At 39.4% G+C, this 26,159-nt stretch overlaps 1 protein-coding gene across 3 annotated transcripts in view; it reads left to right on the top strand.

Annotated features, from left to right (window-relative positions):
* DST (dystonin) overlaps window positions 1-26,159 on the top strand; it is a 342,160-nt gene that overhangs the window by 254,114 nt on the left and 61,887 nt on the right. For all 3 annotated transcript variants that reach the window (XM_040643592.1, XM_040643591.1, XM_008691755.2), the window contains 8 exons: window positions 10,894-11,055; window positions 12,565-12,735; window positions 15,256-15,422; window positions 17,639-17,798; window positions 17,993-18,319; window positions 18,822-18,906; window positions 20,109-20,350; window positions 21,277-21,483. In XM_040643592.1, the coding sequence (XP_040499526.1) occupies window positions 10,894-11,055; window positions 12,565-12,735; window positions 15,256-15,422; window positions 17,639-17,798; window positions 17,993-18,319; window positions 18,822-18,906; window positions 20,109-20,350; window positions 21,277-21,483 (1,521 nt within the window). The remainder of the gene's footprint in view (window positions 1-10,893; window positions 11,056-12,564; window positions 12,736-15,255; window positions 15,423-17,638; window positions 17,799-17,992; window positions 18,320-18,821; window positions 18,907-20,108; window positions 20,351-21,276; window positions 21,484-26,159) is intronic.

Raw genomic sequence — 26,159 nt, 5'->3', positions numbered from 1 at the left:
AGTAATCACTATCACCATATTGAATTGATTTAATTTCAGTGAAGATGAAAGAAACTTGATGTTTTAATGAACATACACAGTCACATCCTAGCTAAATATATACCCTTCCCACCTCTATCTAGGCCATGGTAAAAAGGCTTACCTCAGAACCTGCTTACTGTTTATTTCTGGCCACTCTGTTGCTGCCCCAAATTATAATTCAGTTTGTCCCCGCACATAACATATCACCAGTACAAAGCCTCTCTAAACTGATTTCTTTTTATTTTCAAAATTGAAATAGAATTACATAAGGCAGAAAATGTTTAAGCCAAACCAAAACCATAGACAAAGACCAGAACACCTGCCTCATCACTGTGATGCATGTTTTCTCGTCCAGGTGAAGGCATTGTTTAACCCAGGTGTCTTTATTTGAATGGCGGGTAAGCTAAAACGGCAGGTATCAGGAGGCTGCAGAAACCAAGGCGTTGGAGCCCTATTTGTAAATAGTATTGCTGAAATAAATCACTTTCCAAATACCTTCCTAAGATATTTATGAAATGATCCTAAAACAACCTCTGTGATGCCACCGTATTTTTAAAGATAAAACTGAACTGTTAAAAGAATGCTTTCACATAGTGGGTTTTAAGTGTGCCCATATTGTTGTATAGAGGCCCGTGGCGAATTGTTCCCCATTTTTGTTGAGAAGAGGAGGAAATTAAAGCTGCTGTAGAAGACGTTTTTCTTACGGAAAAAAATTCTTACTTGACCGGATTTCTGTTAATGTGACTATATTAGCAAGGAAGTTGCACTGTATCTTCCTCTGGTATTTTTAAAAATGAAAATATTGTCACTGTAGGAACCATAACCTGTTGCATGGGCCTTATGGGAAGGTCACATCATTTAATCAGCTGGCATCAATGTGGCATTTACGATTTCAGGAAGAAAGAATATCATACATGTTGGGCAAGAGAGAAGTCCCACCCAAGCAGAGACCACCATACCAAGCTACAAAGAGCTGGAGTTGGTCTGCTGTGTGGGATCAGTAATACCTCATATTCTCACTCCCAAAAACTGGCAGAACATGGGTGCCCTCTTTCCTACATCACACACAAGGACCCACAACCCTGAAAGGGCCATCTGAAGGGGACTTGGCAATGTGGGTTCTCTTTCTGCTTCTGCTAAGTCACGCTGTCACTCTTAATGCTGCATGGTCCTCTCTTCTATTGCTTTATTTGAGAGGAATTAAAGTAGGTTGTTCTGAAGGCAGTTTTAGCCAGAGATTTTCTATGGGGGGGAGGATTTTTTTTTTCTTTTCTTTCTTTCTCTCTCTCTCTCTTTTTTTTTTGGTTTTGTTGTTAATGGGATAAAACTATATCACCATTTTAAAGGGATCCCCCCAAAGTGCCAAACTATAGCATCTACTGTCATTATCATAGACCACCCTTAGATAAAAGGTGATCTACATAATTTATTAATGTGGAAAGTTGGTAAAGGTGTGGGTGTGTCTGTGTGTGTGTGTGAGAGACAGAGAGAGAGAATTTGTTTTGTGGTTATGAAATTATACACTGGTTCCTTGTTAAGAAAATTTGACCTGTAAACATATTTTAAATGGTTGCCTAGGTCTGTAATCATTCGTTAAATAATATCTCAGAGAGGTAAATGCTGTGATTGTAAAGTTAACTGCAAAGATTTTGGAGCTGTCCAGAGACCAGGATACCCTGAGAAAATGTCTGTGCTCACATAGCCTGTTGCTTACTTACCTTTAATTGCCTTAATTTCAAGACTACTTTCTTTCTTTTAGTAGTGTTTTAGTATGAAAAGTGTTTTCAGGTTTTGTTTGGTTTTTTGTTGTCTGAAGGCACTGAATGGGATCATTGACAGATACATTGGTTTTTGCTTGCTGGATGGCTTAAAAAAAAAAAAACTTTAACTTTTAGAAGTTATGTATGCACATAGGCATATATTTCAATTAACAATGTTATATATAGAATCACTTTCTGTTACACAGAATGTTTTTTATCCACTGCCATCTGAAAACCATATTGAAGATAGAGGAAAAATAGCATTATAGTAACTTACAGGAAAAATACAAGTGCCTGTTAAAACTATTAACCTAACATTCACATCAAAAAAAATTCCCATCAAGATCACACAGTAAGTCTGTTAAGTGTTTCTGAAGTTGTTCGCTTTTGTGGTGGGGTCTCATTTTGAATATAAACTATTTCTATTAAATAGCTATTGCATATTCATCTGATAAATATCCTCGAAAATCCTTTAGTTATTAATGTGAAGATGTTTATTAGTTTGAAAACTAAAAACATGGGATTCTTTCAGTTTTCATTATCTAATGGTATATCTGTTTTAAAAGGAACAGAAATTGTTGCTCCGAAGGTTTATTTTTGTATCACAGCAAAAAACAAAACAAAACAGAAACAAAAACAAAACAAAACAAAAACCCAACAAACCTTTGTGTAGCTCTTGTTTGGCTTCTGATCCAGGTTTCAGTAGCTACCTGTTGGGCCAGGAAAATACTTTGTCAGTTTTCATGGATAATATTGTATTTATTCACACATTCTCCACTTATTGCACATTAAATTTCTTAATATTACCAATCTCTCAGCCCCCAAAACTCCCTGTTTCAGTTGATGAAATTAGCCTTTAGCTTTTCTATGAAATGGAGTGTTGCACTTAGTGGTAAGACTTTTCAAGAACTTTATTTTTCAATGACTTAATTTCACTTTAGAAATAGAGAATGAGAAAGTGGTACTATTATGCTATTATGCAGTTAAAATTTGTGTACTTTTCCAAAATCATCTGCCTTTAGAAGATACTTTAAAGAATATCTAGTAGGCAGCATAAAGTGGGTAAAGTCACATTTTGGGAACATTTAACATGATTTCTGTATGTATGAAATAATAGTGTTGACTATTTTTCAGAAACTCATTTTATTCATTGTGTATTTCTTATGAAAATAGGAGAGGTCTAGATAGAATGATTAATACTTAACAGTTGAATATATCTTAATTTTATTAACATTGGAGAGTATAACATTTAAAGTAGCTGAATAAATCAAATTTGGGAGGGGAAAGATAAACCAGTCTAGTTTTGCTCTAAATGTAAGAGTTCTTTAGTTATCCAGATACACATTTGGAGTGTGATTTTTTTTTTTTTTTTTTTGAGGGTGGGAGGGGCAGAGGGAGAGGGAGAGAGAGAATCTTAAACAGGCTCCACATCCAGCGTGGAGTCAGACACTGGGCTCAATCTCACAGCTCTGAGACCATGACCTGAACTGAAATCAAGGGTTGTATGCTTAACTGACTGAGCCACCCAGGCACCCCTGGAATGTGATTTTATATGTATACATACATACACACACACACACACGTGTGTATTTTTATAATTGTCATAAATACCAATATAATATTAATAGTTCAAATTTTGACTTGAATCAGAATTATTAGGATTATCATTTGTAGAATTAGTTGAAATTAGTTTAATAAAATAAGAATTCAGTTATTTAAAAAATGGCATATACTTAAGCATAATCACCAGAGGGCATTTTTCCATAACACTCCTTACTTCCAAACTGTGTATTATACCCATTTTCTCATCCATATTCTCCACAGTACTGTCAGTTCTATGGGGACCGTGGTGCTGAATCTCTGTGCACCACTGTTTTGCCAGTGCTTACTGTGGTGTTTGGTAGATGGTACTTTTTTGATGAATGCTTGAATTTATGAGTGAATTATATATCTAGTTTAAAAATGTAATTTTAAAAATATACTGTCCACCTCAAATGTGAAAGTTACACATTGCACTTCTTAGCTTTACATAAAGCCAAAATAATACTGTGATAATGATTCAGAGTTAGAGTCTAAGGTGAATTAGGGCTACTCTTATGAAAAATTCTGTGAGCATCTCAGGATGTTTAGGGAAAGGTACTCATCCACATTTTATGGAAGCTTGAATATTAATATTGCCATGAATAAGTAGCTTTCCAGTCTTACATATCAGGATAGGGGCAGTTGGGAGTAAAACCGTTGGTCTCATAATTCGCAGTCTAGTGCCCAGTCTACTGTTCAAACATGGTAACTGTGTGCACTTTTTTCTTTTTCTTATTATTAGCGCCTCACAATAGCCTCTTTGTTCAAGTACCATAGGATCAAAGGGCTTGTTGAAATATTTCACTACTTGATTATGAAAAATGGGCATTGATACTGTGATATTGATAGGTGTTTTAATACATATTTTTCTTTATAGATGGCTACATATATATATTTTTTTCTTTTCCCAACTCAATGATGGCCACATACTGAATTGCACCAAATCGTTGAATGGGTGTTATTACCTACAGAGTTCTGTTAGAGATGGGTTTTTTTTTAAAGATTCAATTCTTAAATTTAGAAAAATAATTTCGGAATAATGTTGTCTCATTAAAAGTAAAAAAGTTCCCTGCCACATCTTTTCTGTAAAATTACTAGGGAATGTATGTAAGGTTATTTATTTTTATTTTTTTAACTAGCACTCCCTTCTTCAGGTCAACACAGTTTTATTTATGTTCAAATGATTATTATTTTGTGACATTGAGAAAAAACAATCTGCCTTTACTTGTAACTCTGCTACCCTGGATAGTGTTGCTTATTTCGTAAAATAAAGAATGGATAGATATTTTTTATTTAAATAAAACTATTAATTTTTCCCCGAAAAGGTTAAGGTTTGCTTTGCTGAATTTATTTTGAAACAGTGTTTTTAAAGAGTGTTCAGTAGATAACAGTCTGCGGATGTGATTTTGTTTATTAAATATCCAGAGTCACTGGCTGCCCTTGATCTTTGCCTGGGCCTTGCATTGAGCTCCAGGGGCCTGTGTGGTTATTAGTAACTACTGATATTCGTGTCAGCAGTGCTCAGGGCTGTGCCCACAGGAATAGTTTACTCTGGAGAACAGTTAGACTTGAACTTGGGCTTTAAAAAGAATGACTCAACACTGGACTCAAAGTGATCCGCACTTTGCATGGCAAATGCTACTGAAACGGAGTCTGCAACTGCCGCGCGTGAGGTGTGGTTTGAGGGTGTGGTTTCCACAGAAGGCTAGGGACCTGTGTGGCCCTTTCCCCCTCCATTTAATATTCAAATGAGCACGCTGGCGGGCGTTCACCAAAGCCTTGCTTCAGGGAGTCCCTGGTTGTCAGGTTCTGCCCCTGCAAGCCCTTCGGATCCCTGCCCATTTTGAACTACGTAGTTGGTGGGATTTCACGGATCTCCGAACCCGAGCCGCCCTTCTCCCCAGTTCCAGGACTGGGTCTGATGTGCGCTGATGTCACCACCAAGCTGTTGCGCTGCAGCCTCCCGGCCTCTAGGTACCTCCCCCTGAAACAGCTCGCCGGCTCCCGAGAGGAGGCCAGGAGTCAGAGAAAAAGATGACTGCGAAGTTAAGTCGCGGGAGGGCGTAGCAGCGAAGTGATCGAGCTGCCCGCCCGGAGCGCAGAGCCGCGAAGGGACCGAGCGGCTGTTGCTTGAAGAGAGAGGGCGTTGCTGGAAGCGCCCTGGTTCGGGAGGATGCCTGCCGGGGACCGCGCTGCCCCGAGGAGCTGGGGACAGCGCAGGACGTCCCTGCTGGAGTTCCTTTTCTGCCTCCCGCACCGGCCACCACTGCCTCTCTCCAGTTGTAGCTAAAATGAAAGCCAAACCGCGGCCACAGTTGGTCAGTTTCAAAGGCTAGAGTAGTCTCGGTTTTCAGCTGAATGTGAATTGCGCTGCTTGTGCCTTAGAGGAAACCCGGAGCTCTTCTTTGCTGCAGTTTCCTCAGGTGGAATAAGCCTTAAGGAAGATCAGATAAGACTCTTTGGAAATGGCTTTTTTTTTTTTTTTAAAGGGGAGTTTATAGTACACCGTGCTTTCTAACTGTTTACTTGAAACGGTTGCTGGATCGTCCTGGCTTGCCTGTCCAAAAGTCTATTTTTTTTTCCTTTGGGTAGCCTCGAAGAAGCTTAATATGGGAAGAAAAACTGCCTTTTGAATCAAGATTATTTATAGCTACACCCAAAAAAAGTAAAAGAAGATTTTAACTTTCTTAACAGCATTAGACAACTTATTTTTCTCTGAAGATTTGGTTTGTGCCTTGATCTGAACAAGACATGGTCCCTGTGTTTGTCTTTTAAGTTTCTGAAGCATGGTTTATTTATAAAGGAGATGGAGTTTTGCAAGCTGTCCTTAAGTGGATTACGGTTAAACAGAGTTCTGCCGATATTAACATTAAGCCTGTTAAAAATGCTTGCTCATTTGGAAATTTTAACCTGGAAATCTCAGATGCAAAATTAGACTAAAAAGGGACATGGACTGACAATGGAATGTTTTGATTGTTTGTTAAGTGTGTGTTTGTTTTGTTTGTTTTCTGTGTTTCAGAGTGTGTGATAGGGAACTTCGGGGGAAGGGGGAGGAAGGAGATTTCTGTTCTGTGTTCTTGATGCACTTTATTTTTTAGAACCATTTTAAAAACAACCAGGTGAAAGGATAGTTGCATTTAGAGTGATGCACTGATGATGACCTTAAACACCTCATAGATCACGACCTGTATTGTTTGAGCATATGTCTTATGCTGAGAACACTTTATAGCCCTGGTCAGAAGTGTACTTTTTTGAAAGATGCTTTACCTTATTTCTTATTTTCTGTGTCAAGAGCTGCAATATTTGTTTTAATTCTCTACAAAATGGGGAAGCCCCTCAGCAGACCAGACTGTTTAGGGAAAGGTGAAGAAGAAGAGGACCTAAATATCGAAGACTGTTACGTCCCACAGCGGTCAATCTATGACACCGTTAGACTAAATGAACAGATAGACTCTGGTTCAAAGGGCAGCCTGTCTTCCAGGCATTTTACAGATCGGACTTTACCCTACAGTCACAGAACACTGGATGTTAGTTCTTTATGCTCTAACGGTGCCCTTGCTTCTTCCAGTGTATTTGAGCTGAGAGGTCGTGAAGCTAACAAACTAGATGAAAAGATGATCTTTGATGCGCTCAAACTAAATAGCGATATCATTCGAACCACAGGATTACCCAAAGCCAAATCCCACGCAGAAAAGAAAGAACATAGACGGTCATGGCGAATGTTTGTCCCAGCCAATTTTATGGATTATGCAAACAAAAGCGAAAGCTCTTTTGTTGAACCTACTGATATGTCAGATGCTGTTACCAAGGCCAGCAAGTGCAGATGGGGTACTAATTCTCTCACGTCGGAGGAGGAGGACTCTGGGTTATGTAGCCCTCCAGCAGAGAGGGAAGAAAAACAGGGCATTTTAACTGGAGACCAGTCACGAATTAGAAGCTTGTCTTCTGCTGAAGATATTCATGTAGCAGAGCAATACAGACCATTCTTTTCTGTTTATTCCATTAGTGAACAGAAAATCCCATTGCTTTCATGTAGAAGTGCCCACCCTGATGAAAATTTCAGGATGATTTTACATGATGTTTCTCCACCAGAGGAAACAAAATGTGTAAGTGGTCAGAGGGAAATCCATGGTGAAAATTGCTGCTTGCAGAATGATTTGAAAGAGAGCACTGTTAAGTGTGATCCCTTAATTACGCCAAGAGATGGAGAAAACCAGTGCATTTCTAGCCCTGGAGATGAAGGGAAAACATACAGAACAGGAGGATCTCAAATCACAGCAGAAAGTAGGGAACTGATGGAAGATTCTCTTGAGGTTCTGCATCTCTCTCTCACAGATCTGGAGGGAAGTGATGCAGAGTGTGGTAGCCCAAGTTCAGTAAAAAATGTGACACTGTTGACACCCTATGATCCAGAAGAATCCAACATAGCATCTAAAGAGGAAGTGGAGGCGCCCCTTGCTGCCCAGGAGATGGAGGTGGTCCATAGGAAGTATTCCCCGAAATTCATACCAGTAAGAAGGCAAGCAGCTCCCCGAAAAGCAAGGGCCCAGGCAGGAATATTGGACCCAGTCTGTAATGGCTTTCAGTCAGTTCAGGTAATTAACGGGAATGTGAAACTGCAATGCCAGGAGTTTGTGGGTCTGTTGTAAAGTGGTCACTAGGGTTTTTAATAATGCTCAAATCCAGTCTTTTGCCTTTGGGGGCTTGCCGAGTACGCTACAAGATGCCAGGTATTGATAAGTTGATCATTATAACAAATTAATTAGGGACTATTTTTTAGAAGACTGATTATTCCCAGCTGTTTGGAGTCCCGTTGATGGTGCAGGTGGTGGGTGGCTATTCCCCTGCATTTAGCATGCTTCCCTGTGAGATTGTGTTAACATCATTAGGCTTTTACACAAATTGTGGTTTAAGACACTGCCATTTAAGGGGAGTTATTTTGGATTTATTAGGGTTGAACAGGCCCAGTCATAAAGGTACAAACACCCAGTATTACACTGTTGTGGCCTGCGAAGTGGTCTGCTGAAATTAAGGACATTTTAAACGTGCTGCAAATCTCTCAGTAGCTCCAAATGTGGAAGTAGAGAAGTTGTGCTGTGTTTTGCAGTCATTATAGCTCCTAACTTGTGAGTGGTGAATGAGGTAAGAGAGTAAAGGGTGCAGCCTTGTCCTAAGTAAGGGTTGTTCATCAAGCCTGTAATTATTTTCTTCCCACTCAGATTGAAGTTCAGCTATTTTGGTATTTTTACTAAGCTCTTCTGGTAAACTTTGCCTCAGAGGTAATTTTATTTTATTTTAAGCTTTGTGTTTGTGTGCTTATGGGTTAGACTAGGGGGAAAGTCTCTTTTCCTAGGTATTTGTTACCACTGAGAGATAAGGAATTTAGACAGCATCAGAAAAGGTCCTCTTCCCAGCCTAGGAAATAATTGCTCCGGTCAGCGTTTCCCTTTCCTTGAGCACGTGTTAAATGGCATACTAGGTTAAAAGCTTAAAAGTACTTTTTTTATGTGAAGAATTTTGCAATCTATTTGTAGAAAGTAATTAAGCTCTTAGGAATATATAGATTCTTCAGTAGTTCTCTTTTTTAACCCATATTTTTTTGTAGCACTTTAGAAAATTACCACAGACTCACCCAGACCTACTCTGATGTGCAACCCTAAAATTGATTTCTTTAAGACCAAGATCAGAGGTGAAGGCAATTTACTAGAACATTATATTAAATTTTTTGTCCTGAATGTTATCCGAGAGGGAGAGTGGAATTTTTCCCTGGCAAGTTCCAGGAATTACGAAGTAGCAGTTTTCTTACCATTCCCCCTTCTTTTCTGTAAGTAGTAAAATATATCCATAGCTATTCGTTCCTAGAAGTGGTAAAGAAAAGTAGAAAGGTGGTACCAAATTCTGTTTTCACCACCTTGCTGCAACTTTGTGTTAACTTATTAGGTAACTGAAAGCTGTTTTTTTTCCTCCGTGATTTCAGTTCTTATTTCTTCGATTATGTGTAATTGACTGTTTATGTTTATAGTACTGTTATGTAGAAACAATGAGCCAGTGTAGAAATTGTCTGTAAGGATTTTATTTAGAAGAAGAAACATGGGCTTTTAGCTGAGAGGAGACTTTTAAGGGAAATGATCATTTATTTGTTTGCTCTTTCTAAGTTTACTCATTCATGCAGTAACACAGGACTGTCTTGAGTGCTATGCGTCAGGCCAGAGTCTGAGGAGTTTCTCTTGTAGCCTCTACATCTTTAAAAATCACTTTCCATATGGTGTCTGTAATTTTTTAAGTATTATTTTGTTATTTGCCTTTTTAATGTTTTCACATATTCTGTTAACTGTTCATTCACTTGGACTATTGATATATAGTGCCCTGTAGTATAATGACTCAAACCCCGAACCTTGTCTCGTCTTAATATCTAGCTGAAACTTTCCTTCCTTGGTTAAGTTAATTTTCTTTATGACATCCCTTAGGCCCCATATTTAAAACATTTGTATCTCTATGAAAGAGTTGATGTATTATCAGTGTTATCCCTTTGCGGGGTTAATGTCATCCACGCCAAGATGTAAATATAATTTTTCTGTACTGATACTCATCCGGCAAATAATTATGGGGTACGTATTATGAGCTAGGTACTGTGGTAGCTCCAGGACATAGAACCACTATCAGGAAAATAGAAATTTCTGCTTTCGTGGAACTTGCATTTTACTCTAGCACGTGAGATTTTTTGCCGGTTACAGGCATTTGGGGACCATAAGCTGGATGGGACTGGGAGTCGGAGGGAGAATTCTGTCAAATGGCTGGCAGTGCAGGCAGTGACCAGAGAGTAACCAGAGTTGCTGTGCTGGCGACAGGTGTGTGAGCACATCCACGGGGTGAGGGCTCCGTGCTCTTGCAAGGCCGTCGGTGTCTTGATAGTCATTGAGGAGGCTGGATGGGTAGGGACCCATACTATTGCAGCACCTGCTGACATCCCTTCTCTTTTCCTAGCTCTGTATTTTCACCCTGCTGGCAAGCTATAGATTGGCCTCTTGGCTCACCTCAGCATCTTGTTCTTGACCTTCTTTTCCAGTTTGAGTCTCAAACTTAAACAGTTGCCCGCTAGCAGCAGTATCCCTAGAGGAGCTCATAAGGCTCCTTGCCCAGTACGGCTCTTCTCAGTCCCACCTTATCATTTCGCTCCTTGGCATATTGCATACTTTTTTCTACTAGAGTTAAATTGGACTGATAGGAAATATCTAGTGTTATGCTAATGAAGCAATAGAGAGAGGACAGATAAACTCTTTTCTTGGTTTTATAGGTAATCTGATTAAAGGTACTTAGAATATCATTCCTTAAAATTCCTGAGTGCTTTTGTTAATATTATGAATTTATACTTAGTTTAGTTTCTGACTGTTCTTCATAAGGTGGCTGTGACATATGAAGAGATAACAAAAGTTATTTTTACCTGTAATAACGGGTACCTGATCATTGAACAAGTGTTTGTATTTGGTGGTTGTTAGATAATTTGTATAAATTATTGCTCTTCCAACCGCAGGTATTCCAAAAAGAAGAGATTGAACCTTTGCAGGTTAAGCAGCAAGATGTAAACTGGTTAGGTCAAGGCCTTATTCAGAGCGCTGCTAAAGGCACCAGCACGCAGGGTTTGGAGCATGACCTGGACAACGTCAACGCACGCTGGAAGACTCTCAACAAGAAGGTAATTTCTTCATCCCCTCCGTTATCGTTTCTGTTGATTATTTATTCTCTAGCATTGGTTGTGACGACTAGTCATATTTCTAGCAGCTAAACCTCCCTACACGTGCCTCCCTTTTTATATTGCTGTGACCTGGGGGGCCCCAACGCAGATGCCCGCAGGAGGCCAGTGGGCAGTGTGAATGAAAGAAGCGAGCTGAGTGAAATAGGACCTCTCCCTGTCATTCTCTTGGCTTTGACAGAGATACTGTCGTGCCAGTGCGACGGCTGGGAGCCCATGATCCAGGACCTCACGCTGAGGTGCACACACACCTTCCAAGTCGGTATTAGCCTCCAGCAAATCATTCCATGTGGGGATCTAGGTTTACTGTTGTCAGATAGTCTACTTACTTTCAAAGGAACCTGGAAATCTCACTTTTTTGTGAAACCTAATTTTCAAATGTTGGCAACTAGTTTCACCCTGTACAGTCCGTCGCACTGTGCAGGTGAGCACGCTGTGTCTCTGTCAGCCTTGGACTAAAGGGTTTACCACCCTCGCTATGACTCTTAACTCTAAGCTTTACTTTACTCACAAGAGGTAGATCCCACCTCTCTCTAAATGTCCATGAGGGAAAACCCTGAAAAAGAATGCTCTGATGCCTTAAGGAGATAATGCTGAAACACAATGGCAGCCCTTCCGGTGATGTAAATGATCAGGACATTGTTACGGGGTTGGCAGTGCTCATCTGGTGGTGGTGGTTATTGTTCTTGTAGTTTTCTCTGCTTTGAAATCTTAAGCAATTTTGCCAGATCTCAAAAGTACATTTATCATTCTTTAAAATCTGATTCGTATTGTAGGTGCCCTTCAGACACAATTGGAATGTAGTGTCAGGTGTAAATGTATTCCATGGTACTTAAAATATCTTGCCAACTACTTTTTCAGTCCTGAAGGAAAAGATCTATGAGAAGGGCAATAGGATATCTCTCTGTAGGACACAGAGACTCCATTTACTAGAATACAAAGGCCCTGGTTTGTCAAAAAAGGACTCTAAGACTTGGAGCTAGCAGAACTTAATCAGATACTTTACAGGTATTCTGCCTAGCAAAATATCAATCTGTTTCTCTCTACCATAATAGTTTTTTTTTTTTTTAGCTTAGTCTTTTAAAATATTCATCCATAGGAAATAAAAAACAAATCAAAAGGATACGGATAAAAATGAATTAGGCATTGTTTCAGTAACCTTATAATATTCATATTATTCATGGCTAATCATTAATGTATTTGGCATTTCCAAAATCTTGAAGATTTCATCTTTTACATTACTGTTTGGGATGGAAACCTTTTCTTCTTGGTTTGGTTGCTAAACTTTGACTCCTTTCTGCCACAGTCCTGCCCACTTTGGGCACATTTCAGTGAAAAGGAAAAGAAAATTTGTGACCAGTTGGGAAGATGAGCATGAAAAGTGGTGGCTGGTGGACAACTTTGACTTTTTATGGAACAAGCAAATAAGTTGACGCAACTGTAACTTTGCAGGTGGCTCAGCGAGCAGCCCAGCTGCAGGAGGCCCTGCTGCATTGTGGGCGGTTCCAGGATGCCCTGGAGTCCCTGCTTAGCTGGATGGTGGACACTGAGGAGCTGGTGGCCAATCAGAAGCCCCCGTCAGCCGAATTTAAAGTGGTGAAGGCCCAGATACAAGAGCAAAAGGTAAGTTTGCAACACTGTTGTGTTGCGTTTCATGTCAAATTGTAATAAGGAGAGTAAAAATCTTCCTCAAGACTCTCTTTGTCTCAACAGAATATTCTAGTTGATTGGTATTGATGCTCTAGACGTTATTTTTTAGTCATTCAGAGGTATTTACTGAACATCTGCCATGGGTCCGACATTGTTTCAGGTGCTGGAGATAGTCACTGAATAGAAAAGATGGAAGTTCCTCATTGAGTTTAAGGTTTAGTGGGCAGGGAGGAAGAGGGAGAGACAGTAAAAGTAAGTAAATTGTGATAAGTTAGCAAGTGATAAATAAAGCAGGGATGGGAGGTAAGAATTAGGAAGTGCCAGAGCAAGGAAGGAGGACAGGAAGTGCTGGGGTGGAGTCAGGTGTGTGTGTGCAGTTTCCAGTAGGGTAGTCAAGGGAAACCTCACTCACTGAAAGGTGACTTTGGCAGAAATACCATTCCCTTATATATTAAATTGATCTATATGAACTTGGCTTTTTTTTTTTAAGTATGGTTGACACACAAAATTACCTGAGTTTCAGGTGTACAATATAGTGTGATTCGACAATGCTGTGGTCCCCACATAACACTGTTACAGGACCACTGACTCTATTCCCTGTGCTGTGCCTTTCATCCCCGTGCCTCACTCATCCCATAACTGGAAGCCTGTATTTCTTACTCCTTCTTTGTAGATTAAATACAGGCAGTTTCTTGTGACTCAGCCTGTGCTAAAGAAGTAAATATTTGATTCGTGTATGCTAAGGAATATGCTGTTGTGTCTTTTAACACTACTAGTACAAGACCAAGTTGGAAAGAAAGACACACTTGTTAAAGGGATGTTAACATACAAAAAAATTTCTGTGCTCCTGATGATGGTGGTCAGTTAGCAAGAGTTTAGTGACATTTTCAGACAATATGTCAGCCATGACTTGAAGTGGCATATGGGAGGGGCCTAGCACACAGCATGTTGGTTAAGATTTTTCCTGTGTGGAACTTTGAAAAGAAGGGAATGGATTATGAGGCTTAATTTAGTTTTGACAATCAGTACTATCTCTACAAATTCTTTGAAGACTCTAGTGTATTGGGAATTAACCTATTAGAAATAGATTTAAAGATAAGAATTACAGAAACATAACAGGAAACATTGCATTTGCATGATTTTTATATACTATATGTACTATATGATATGTAACAAAGTAATGTTTATTTAATAAGTAAAATATAATATTAAATATAATAATATAACTGCTGCCATTCAGTATTTAATTTAAACCTTTGTTATTCTCCCAAACTCAATGAACTATGTTTAGCGAACAAAACATCTTTGTTGATTTTGCTTTCTTAATTGCTGGAGGCTTTGTTATTAAAGTTTATCAGCAGTCATCCATTTAATTAGTTCTCTTTACTGCCTAAACCACCTGTTATATCTTGATTTTATAATGACTGTAACCTCTATCAAGAGAGTTTGCGTGTCTCCCCTTCTTTTTAAACGTGTTCCTCTAACCACCTGATTTGGTGGTCCCAAAAGGAAAGCGAGAGGATACTCTTCTAGCTTCTTACCTCGAGGTAACTGTGCATTTCTTTAATCCTTAACTATCAGTCAGGATCAGATTAAAGAAGCAGTGAAGAAGTATTTAGCATTTCATATACCTGTGCCTTCCTCACTGCTAATAACACAGTCCCTGTGCTTAGCACTTGCTCATGAAATAATCGTTTTGATTAGATTAGAGCAAGGTAATCCTGAGTTCTGGCTACTTCTGTCAAACATCCCATCCCAGGCTTTTTGAAAGGTTTGCTTAGAATTAAATTGGATTTTTTTCTGCTGCTAAATCCCGAAATGCTAGTCTTATTTAGCCAGCTTTGGGGATTTCTGACTTATTCCATCCTCTCTCTGTTCCTTTTGGAAATGATATGTAGAGGCTCTTTTTTAGTTTCCAGCCTCCTGAAGGATTTTAGGAGCTAGTTTCACCTGGTAAAGAGAGGCAGGAGCCTTGAGTTTTAGCCTCACTGGCTTGTAAACTTGGTCTGAGTCTTAGCTGCCCTGTCCATAATAGTTTGTTTAAAATGGGGGAAAGGTGTCGAAAACAGTAATGATTTGTAATAATCTTGTCTCAGTAGGACAGGTGATTGTTGAAGGTTTAGGGTATTCCCATTTCATTATAATAACGGGGATTTTGTACTTTCAGTGCAGTGGAGTTACCCTTCAGCAGCACCTTCCACCCCATTATTTTATATTAAAAAAATTAATAATGAATGGGCTTAATGGCCTTATCAGTATTAGTTTTATCTGCTGTGAAAAGCCCCAGTCACAGTGTCTGACAAAATAGCAATCAATCACTACACAAAATGAGTTATTTTTAAAATCCTACTTCTTTTTTATGTGACTCCATATAAAATACGTATTTTTGTCACATATGAAAAGTACTTAGACTGAGTTTTCCATTAGTTGACACAGTTATTCTTTTATCCCCCCCCCCCCTTTGGCTTTTGGTGTGTCATGTTCTGTCTCAAGCTTCTCCAAAGATTGTTGGATGACCGCAAATCTACCGTGGAGGTCATCAAACGAGAAGGAGAAAAAATTGCTGCCACAGCAGAACCTGCAGATAAAGTGAAGATTTTGAAACAGCTGAGCCTCTTGGACAGTAGATGGGAGGCACTGCTTAATAAAGCAGAAATGAGGTAACTGAAACTCTTCCGTCTTTTGAAAGAGGAGCGAAGGCTTTCGTACTGATAGTTTGCATTTTGAGAACGCTTTTCTTTAGATCTCCTTTTCCTATGTTTACCGTGTACGTGAACAGGGAGCAAGGGCTGTGGTTGCCTCTCTCTTCGTTCCTCTAATGGTAAGGTCTTGGAGTCATGAAATGATTTCAACTCTTTAGTTGGAGAAAAATAATTCCCTCAAGAGTAATTTATTTATTTATGACGTCGTGACTGCCCACCTGCTATGTATCAGGCACAGAGCGAGGCCTTGGGTTATAGAGGTGAACCAGACAGATCATCTCGGTCCTCAGGGTACAGTCTAGTAGAGTCTTATAGCCGTTGGAAAGTAATGAGAAATGTGATGTTTCAGAGCAAAACCATAGGGTGTTGTGGAAGCCTACGATAGGAAGAACCAAGTCTGGGGGGAGGGAAATGACAGTGAAGCTGTGTTTTAAAGGAGTAGGAGTTAGCTAAGAAATGAAGTAGATGGAAGGGTGCTGTGATGTTTCTGAAGGCTGAGAGGTCTGGAGCATGGTCTGCAGGGCATGCAGTCAAGCTGTTTTTAAATTCATTTTTTCATTCTCCGTGCTGGCATCGCATTGACCAGTGTTGAGTAGAGGCTACACTGAAGTGTAACCGTAGCCATATAGACTGGTTGAGTTGAAAATAGATGAACCACTGAACAGAATGATTATTTCCATAAATTGCTACCTTCTTTGGAACTACAATGGTGAAGAGAAGGATTTGTCTCATCTTGAATATCAGAGTAGAATTTACAGCTGTAGGACCATAGAAGATGCTCCTGAGGAGGCTAAAAGCTCCGTGTCCTTAACAGGTCCACGTCCATAATATGTTTCAGGAGATCATCCCTTTGTGTAATGCCCAGGACATTGTGCCCTAGCTGCCGTAGGAGATACTCTCGGTACTTTTTAAAAAATAAATGAATGAATGTCTAGATCCCTGCTTTACTACCACGATGGCTTTCTTGTCCTAAACCTTCCTCACAATGGTATTAGATGGAAGGGTAGTGGTCATATTATGATTCCTACACAGATTAATAAAGTCACTCACAATTTAAATCACAGTAAACTAAACTTAGTCGCAAAATAACTTATTTTCACTGATTCTAGATGATTGGATATTTGAATTTAGTGATAATTCAGAAGTCAAAAATAGTATGATCATTTTATTCATTTTTTTTAAAAGATCAAATGTATTTCATCTGAGAGTTTTAAGACCAATAGGAATATGTAGTTTGTGATAAAATGATACAGCAATTGTATTCAGTAGCATGTGCCAATTTTCTAGAATTCCTTTGGTCTCCATAGAAAGTGAATTTCTTAAATCACGTGATTCCCTAAGAATCAAACATGATAAAAAGTTATGACGACAACTCTTGGTCCCAGGATTTGATACTGAGTCAGGTTCTCAGTATAGAGACCAGCACAATCTCTGGCCTTAGGTGAAAAATGAGGATGGGGGAAGTAGGTTTTCACTTTCATGGTAAATTTTTAACTGAGGAAACAATGGGTTTTCTAGAAGCATTTCAAATTATATAAAAGTATATTGCAAACAAGTAAAAGTCTGAAGAATATTTCTCTTCTTTCATGATATTTTAATCCATAAGCATTAACTTTGCTTTTGGGAAATATACCTGACCCTGTACTTGGGGTGAGGGAGAGTGTAGAGAATATACCTGACACACAACTTTAGTAGGAATCCCTGTTCATTCCGTCGGGGGGTATCTATCGGTGGTCTTCAAAATTTGAATCCAATTTCAATCAGTTGACTAAGGCAATCATGGTAACTGGTGGTCTGATTGAAATTAATTAAAATATAAAACAGTACAGGGCTTGGAGCAGAATATGTGTTCAATAAATTATTTTTACTATCATTATTATTTCTGCTGTTGTTATTAAAACATTTGCTGTTATTATTATACAGCTATCATTATTGTAAGTATTGTAACCAAATTTCTTAAGAGTTTCATAATATTTAGGTACTGTGGTTCACTTTTAATTTCATTTAGTAGGAGAACTATTTTAGTATGCCCTTTAAACGTGAGAGATCTTAACTTTAACCTTAGATGTTTTCCACAAAAAATGTTTCGAATGCAAGAGCATGAGTAAAGATTTTTGTTGAATATTTCACACATTCTTCATCCCTAAATGACCTTTATCTTGGCACTTGTATAGGAATCGTCAGCTGGAAGGTATCTCGGTGGTGGCCCAGCAATTTCATGAAACCCTAGAACCATTGAATGAGTGGCTTACAACCGTAGAAAAGAGGCTGGCGAATTGCGAGCCCATAGGAACCCAAGCGTCTAAACTTGAGGAACAAATTGCACAGCACAAAGTAAGATACCCATTGCACATTAGTAAGATTCAGCTTTCCATCTCCTCTGTGGTTTTATGTCATAAATTTGAGTTATATACTGTTGTGTTATGCATGATTGCCAACAGCCCATTTCAAATGTCATTCTTTCGTTTATTTATGTTTTTATTTGTCCATCCTTTTTGTTTCCTTTTTTTTTTTAAACTTTATTTTAGGCCTTAGAAGATGACATCATCCATCACAATAAACATTTACACCAGGCTGTTAGCATTGGCCAATCCTTAAAGGTTTTGAGCTCCAGGGAGGATAAAGATATGGTGCAAAATAAATTAGACTCTTCTCAAGTGTGGTACATTGAGATTCAAGAGAAAAGTCACAGCAGGTCTGAGCTCCTCCAGCAGGCCTTATGTAATGCTAAGATTTTTGGGGAAGATGAAGTTGAGCTGATGAATTGGCTGAATGAAGTGCATGACAAACTGAGCAAGCTCTCAGTCCAGGATTACAGCACTGAGGGGCTTTGGAAGCAGCAGTCTGAACTTCGGGTATTTTTATTTATGTTACTTTTTTCATTTCAGTTGTCATTATTTTCTCAGTCTTCCTTATTTCTGTATTACTTTATGTTCTTAATGATTTCGGTGAATTGCTATACTCAAAAAAGACTTTGCCTGGGTATGCAGATTACTTCTAATGAAGTCACTTTCAGAAAAGATTGAATTTATCCAATAGCCAGATTTTTCGCTTTTCCTTTGTTGTTTTAGGGTTGTATACAAAGACCCATAATTAACCAGTAGTCCAATATCTTCACATAGGCCGTTTTCTGGAAAGGAGAGTGTGTGAATTAGGGTAGCCGAACATGAGACGTGGGTCAGGATAGTTTAGAGAGGAAGGGGAGACGGTGGTGGGGGGAGGAAGGACAGGAATGAGTAGTTGAAAATGGGAGGTGTTTACTTAAATCTCTATGAAACACAGAGTTCTCTAAGATTAACCAAAGCTAACTGTTATTTCAATTTCCCTCCCCCACATAAAAATGGTACCTGTTTTTAGGTTCTGCAAGAGGACATCCTACTCAGAAAGCAAAATGTAGATCAGGCGTTACTAAATGGTTTAGAACTTCTAAAACAAACAACAGGTGAGAATCTTTCAAATCAACTCATCATGCAGTTAGCATTTCTGCATTGCTTTCTAAATATTTTAGGGAAAGGGGAAAAACAAAATACTTTATAATTTTGGGGCCACTCCAAGACTTCATTCTGCAGAATGCTTTGAAGACTGAAACCTCAGGGGGTTTTGGAATATGATCGCACTTTTTTTCTCATGATCTCACTTGAGTTCTTAATGGAAGTTGTGCATATTACTCATAACACAAAGCACTGTGGCACGGGACACCGTCCGAGAAGCCCACAGCAGAGTTACGTTGAGTTTTCCGCTTGTGGGAGGCGTCGGTACTGCATGAGTGCGTAGGTGGTAGACGCATTTTCCCAGTGTTCGATAGTTTGCACTTCGTGACGCACGCCGCGGCTACCCCCAGGCTTCATTTCTCCATGCTTAAACCCACTAAGAAAGCAGACACAGACTGACTTGTTTTGGTCATTCCTTTAGCCTTAGGAAAGTTTCACTGTACCCATGTCCAGTTCAGTGTCCATATTGTGGTACGGGCAAGTGACAATCCTTACGAGTTGGAGGAATTCAATATAGTATCTAGAACCCTGGACTAGGAGTCTGAAGCCCACGACGCAATTTTTCTGTGTGTCTGAGAACAAGGCAGAGTGAGGATCTGCTGAAATAGTGCAGATGAGTTTAGTATTTTTAATGTGCCACATACACACACGTGCATACATACACATAGGCCAGGCACCGTTCCAAACACTTTGCAAATAAACTCATTGAATTTTTATCACAACCTTATGAGGTGGATTCTGTTCTTATCCCTATGTAATGATGAGTAACCAAGGGCACAGAGAGGTTGTCTTATACATGGTAACAAGCTGCAGAGTCAGTATTTGAACCCAAGCCGTGTTTAGCACCTCTGCTTCAAAACTGAAAACACCATATAGTTAGATGCAAAGATGATGCTTTCACGCAGCCAAAGGCACTGTAGCCCTTTCCAATTTTATATTTGTGTTTTCAGAGCTGTTGAGATTTGCCAGAAATCTTGGGGAAAAGATTAAAACCTGAAAAAGGCTTCTCTTGGGTCAGATCATCTTTGGGAAAATGTCCCCCTTTTTTTCCCCTCCCCAGAAAAATCTCATCAGTGTATAATAATATCTGAAGAAACCCTCCCTCTACCTTTTCTTTCCTTTCTGGAGATCTAACATGCCTTTGAAATTTTAGGTGATGAAGTTTTAATAATTCAAGATAAATTGGAAGCTATTAAAGCCAGGTACAAAGACATTACGAAATTGAGCACGGATGTCGCCAAGACTCTGGAACAGGCGCTGCAGCTCTCGAGGCGGCTGCACTCCACGCGTGAGGAGCTCTGCGCCTGGCTGGACAGAGTGGAGGTGGAATTACTCTCCTACGAGACGCAGGTCCTGACGGGAGATGCAGCAAGCCAAGCACAAGCGAGACAGAAAGTACGCTCTGATCTACGCGTTTGGGATCTGTGCGTTCTCTTTTAGGGAGATAGTCTCGGGTCATTCCTAACAGACTGAAGGATGCCTCCATGGGTGGGGACCCAAGAGAAATTGGCAGCAAATCAATGGTTTAAAACTTTTAGGAGCCCAGAGATGAAAACAGTACATCGTAATTTGTTTCCAGAGTCTTATGCTTGGGAGTATAGTTTATTACACAAGAGACAGAATGATGAAAACAGAAAGGAAAAAAAAAAAAAGAAGAAAGAAAATGATCGTTTTAGAGATACACATAATTTGCTTAGAATAACCATATTTTTCTAAGATAGATGCATAGCGTGAGGTAGCTTTTCTACTTATTTTGCCAAAGTGGTGTTCTGTCATGCTAATGGTTCTTCTCTTCAGAGAGGGCCTCTGTTTTTATCAACCCTGAAGTAGGATCACATGTGGGTGAAAGGGAGTTGGGGAGGTCAGGCTCACTGAGCCTGTAAAATGATTCAACTGGGATGGTGTAAAGCCAATATGTTCTCATTTTGAGGGTCACGTTAGTTCTGGCTTGGACTTCCCTCTTTATTTTACTTTTCTGGTACCTGATTGCTTAGAGGTTACCAGAAAGAAAGAATAATACATGTCAACTTGCTTGGTTTTGTTTCTCAGATATTAAACATTTATATTAAAGTTCAAAGATAAAATCTTTGCCATGTTGACCAGTGAATTGTTCTTTGAAATGCCTCAGGAAAACACTTTCCTTTTTACGGAATAGCTTTAAATAACAAAGGTTTCTAGAACTCAACTAAAACTCAGCGGCCAAAGCCTGGCATTATTGGCCTGCAAAGGACTTTAGGGCCAATGACAGGGAAAGGAAAAGCCTGTTCAAACTCTTGAGCATTACCCCCCAGATTTGTATGTTTTCTTAATTCTGTTTTCAGGAACTGAAAAAGGAAGCTAAGAACAGCAAAGCCTTATTGGACTCCCTTAACGAAGTGAGCAGTGCTTTACTGGAACTGGTACCGTGGAGGGCGAGGGAAGGACTTGAAAAAATGGTGGCCGAGGACAATGAGCGCTACCGATTAGTGAGCGACACCATCACTCAAAAGGTGGAGGAGATCGATGCCGCCATTCTGAGGTCCCAGCAGGTAGGGGCACACGTTTTGTTGTCTCGGCAATACATTTTCCCCAGCTGTTCTCCGAGCCTTTACCTGAACAAAGATTTCTGTTCAGTGTTTCCCTTCATTCGTTATGCTTCAAAAATGAAAGGAGGGATTTGAAAAGCATTTAGGTTCCTTTGACATGTGAGTGCCAGGCAGGGCACCGCTAATCTGTACCTTGTTAACAGCCATCTGCCTCCGTGCAGCCCTCACTTAGCCTTACCAAATCAGTCGCTGGGAAGATCAGCCCTGTTTTTCCAAACAAAGTGCTTTTTGGCTCCGTGTATGTGAATTGCTAATGCTAATCTTATGCCTTGGCTAAGTCTAATCTGTATGTGAGTAAATATTTGGAGTTACCGTGTAAGTCAGTATTAACTGGTCATTTCCATACAGCTATGGCGAAGGGAGGCTATATTCTTACTAAAAAGGAAGCAACGGTGTTGGTGATGTCGTGTTTTTTTCTGGAGATGACTCAAGGGGAAAAATGATCGTTTCTGACCTGTCTGCGACTCACGCAGAGTTTATATAGTTCCAGAGAGTTTTACGGGCACTCAGCCCTCACCACAGCTCCCTCCAAAAACTGTGGGCAATGAGTGGGGTCCTGGAAACAGAAGTTTAGAAGACATGTTTTGTTGAACTTTTATTGAGTATCCGGACTGTTTACATTAGGTCATCAGAATCTTATTGCAGACTTTCTGAGACAGGGTTAGTGCGCTCTTGCCGTGTGCTTTAGAGCAGGGCTATGGAAGGTACGTAACTAAGCTTTTGCTAATATGGGCCAGGAGCAAGAAACACAAGTCAGCAGGTTGTGTGGGAGCATCCAAAATTGATTTTTGAAGGTCGCTGTGAAAGTGTAATTTATGTATTGTTATACTTCATAATTTATATGGCAAAGTGCTTCACCTCTCGCGTCTGTGCCATGCTCTAGAATCGCAAAAGCTGATGAAAAACAGGACAGCGAAAGGCCTGCCTAAAAAAGTTTTGCGAGGGAGAGCGTTCATGCCTGAGGAATGTATTTGCATGACTTCTGTTTTCCAAGTTTGGCACAATTTCCATGCCTCCTTATTACAGGAAAATAAATGCATTTATTTGTGAAGTTTATTCAACTATAGGAAAATACTGAATTTTCTTTTTTCACCAAAACTGATATCAATATTTCAGAATTGGCACCAAAGATTTCCTAAAGAGTAAGACAAATATTCTGTATTCCTGGAGTGTGATTTGTCTTGAGAGGTTGACTGGGTGGTCAGTCGGTCAAGTAAGACAGTAAAGAGGGCAAGATGGCAGGTGGAGCTTATAATCTCGGATATGTGCCATTGTCATTAACTGTAGCTCAGTTCTTTTCAAGGTTAGCAGATATTTTCTGAAGTTCAAAAAAAAAAAAAAAATGTAACCAGGTCAGTATATGTCCCAAACATATATCCTTTAGGAAAGTAACAGTTACTGTTTTGGTTTTTGTTTTTTTTTTTCTGACAAAATCATTTGTTATAGAAAAATTTGAGGTTTTCTAAAAGAATACAGAAAAACTCATGGAAGAAAGAATGTGTAAATAATATGATCTCAGTCCTTCTAGTCTTCCTTCTGAGAGAGAGAGAATGTGTGTCGTAGCGGTGTCTTACTACCATACCAGTAGGTCATACAGCTAATAGTAATACCATTAATATTTACTCGTTGTTCACATATGTTTATTCTGTATTCATATGTGCATTCCTCTGAAATGCCTGCAAATCTGTCCAATGAAATACCTCCAGCAGTAAAGAAAATCAGTAAAATGTTCTTAAGCCATAAAAAAAAAAAAAAAAAAAAAAAAAAAAAAAAACAGAGGAATCCTCCAGCTAGCTGAAGAGACACACATTTTGAGTGAGAGGAACGTGTGCAGGAAAGGGATTTCCTGTAATCCCAAGAGCTAGTACATGGGAGTCGGACCCAGATTTAATCCAGATCTCATTCTACCTCACGGTGGTGCCTCCTTACACATTATGTCGAGAGGAAAAACGCTGAGGGGTGGTGGAATTTTTTTCTAACCTCCGCCAGTAATCTGAAGAAAGGTGCCGTTATTACAGGAAAATGGAAGTCTGTAATGAGGGCATCTCCAACTACAAGGACCCTGAGCCAGGAGAGTACCAAGCTGACAGGATCGTGAAATATCTTTCCCTGGGAGAGTTTACAAATTTGGTACCTGTTTTTCTGGGTTGGCAGAGATTTAGTTTTGTACCCAAAAGAATGGTTCCTAAACTTATGATTTCCAAGTTTATAAAGGAGCTAATATATCACTGAAGTTATTTCATAACTTTGCCTTGTTATAAATGTTTGGAATTAGGACCAGAGTATAGTTAATACTAAGATATTTGTTTTCTGTTTACACAATGATAATACATTCATGCGGTATAAGAGATGATGCAAAAACATCTTGAGACCTGGATGTTAGCCACATATTTTGTACTGTTTTATGGCGTATAAACAAATCAGGTACTGTTCTGTGTCTCTTCTCCCTCTGAAACAGTGGACATGGTCTGACCACTGTCCATCTTTTAGACATACCCATAGTCACATGCAATTTGTTTTATTAACAGCTACTCCTTACCAGGTCCTTACCCTCAACATACCCACACCCACAGTGTTAAGAGGGTAAGGATATGTGTCCTGAACATGACGTGTTAATTTTAAATGTATAGATTTAATGCTTTGCTTCTTAATAACCTGGCTAGATTAAACTAGAGTTTACATACAAAACTGAATGTTTTGTTTCCAAGCAAATTTCTATTAAGGTGTTTCACCCTTTGCCGGGCATTAAGGTTGTTTGTATACACATCTACCTCCTTTATAATGTTATAACCTGCTTTTTAGAATTCAGCAGAGACTTAGGGACTTTGTGAGGTGTCAGGCCACTATCACAGAGTATATTGGCTTCCAAACACCGACAAGAAAGATGTCCAGGAAAACATGGAAAAGAATTAGTTTGGAAAGGAAAGGAAAGGGTGCACATAGATGTCTGCTATTAGCATGCCTTTGTAACAGCCCTGTATAGGATTTTTAGAAAAGTTCTAATTTGGTGTGGTTAGGTTTTTTTTATGTTAATCCTATATCACAGTAAGTTTTGAAAATACATGTCACTGAATTTCAAAATCATAGAGCTCGGTGATAGAACACTATGTAGATGTGAGTGGTATTTATTGCTATTTGAGAACTAATCGAACTGCCTAACGTATGGACTAGTAAGGACCGTATGCATGTGAGTCTACAGACTGGCAGGGCATTGACCTTAAGAGAATAGTCTTTTTTTAACGATTTCATGTATTTATTTGAGAGAGAGAGAGAATGCGTATGGGTGGGGAGGGAGGAATAGAGGGAGAGGGAGAAGCAGACTCCCTGCTGAGCACGGAGCCCAGTGAGGGCTCGATCTTACCACTCTGAGATCACCACCTGAGGGGAAAACAAGAGTGGGATGCCCAAACAGCAGAGCCACCCAGGGGCCCAAGAATATTCTTTTTTATAAGAATTAGGGCCGTTCATTACTTTTAGGGAAGGTCTGAACAGAACAAGGCAGCTTAATAAATAGTGATGGTGAGCTTTATAAACAAAGAAGAACATCTGCGTCCTTCTCACAATACATGAGGTCATCTAAGTTAGCAGCTGTATGTATTTTTGCATGTTAAACCTGTGCATAGTAGCCTATTTTTGTTGCTTTCTTTCTCTAATTATAAATTGAACCAAATAAGCAACATGGAAAAGGAAGAAGGCACTTTCATTTAAAAGATGTACAAACCTGTAGCCTGAAGTCAGACCCTTGTGATTGTTTAAACCTCAGAGCACTTCATTGTCCTGTGACGCACAGTGGTCAGAAGTTGCTAAAATAGGTGTGTTTCACCGGGTCTGGGAATCCCAGGCAGTCTTGAGCAGTTCTAATTCCTTGACTTATCTTAGTGGTTGCAATGACCCCTTTATATTAAAGGCACATAGGTTGGTGATTTGGGGGCAATTAAAATAAACAGGTCATCGGGTCATTAGGAATCAGCCTCGGAGAAAAATAACACCTGTTTATTTCTTTTAAAGAACTAGAAGGAAACTTCCCCCACGGAAATGAGATTTGTTTAGACCCTCCAGGTGTTGGGGGTGGGAAAATAGGGGCTGTGTTATGAATAATGCAGAGAAAAATGAAAGGAAATGCTAATCAAAAGAAAGTGATAAGATCCTCAACCAGGGGAAGGGAGTAAAAGGATGTCCTTGGAGTTAAGGTTCACTTACCATTTTGCCTTTCTTAAACCTCTATTTCCACTTAAGAGCAACTTTCTAGATAAATACAAAAACAGTTTGTCAGAGATTAGAGAAGTGTTTAAATAAGAAGTTAAAACCTGCTTATACAGTATTTGAGCCATTATTGGTGAGATCACATGCATGTTTTGAGTTCATGAAGCCCAAACTGTATACAAGCAGGAGTTATGATATATAACATGGCAACTAGAAGTGCAGTCCCTGGGGTCGGGCCACCTTGGTGTGAGTCTCACATCCAGCATTAACTAGCTGGGTAATCTCTGGTAAATCAGGTAACCTCTCTGCCTCGATTTTCTCAACTGTAAATGGAATTAATGGTAATACCCAGATTATGCAGTTGTTGTCAGGATTAAAGAAGATACTGTATGTGAAGCACTTAGTGTGTTCAGTAA

This window comes from Ursus maritimus, unplaced genomic scaffold (assembly GCF_017311325.1).
Source record: "Ursus maritimus isolate PB19 unplaced genomic scaffold, ASM1731132v1 scaffold_29, whole genome shotgun sequence".
NCBI classification, from domain to species: domain Eukaryota; kingdom Metazoa; phylum Chordata; class Mammalia; order Carnivora; family Ursidae; genus Ursus; species Ursus maritimus.
This window is presented reverse-complemented; position numbering and strand designations above follow the sequence as displayed.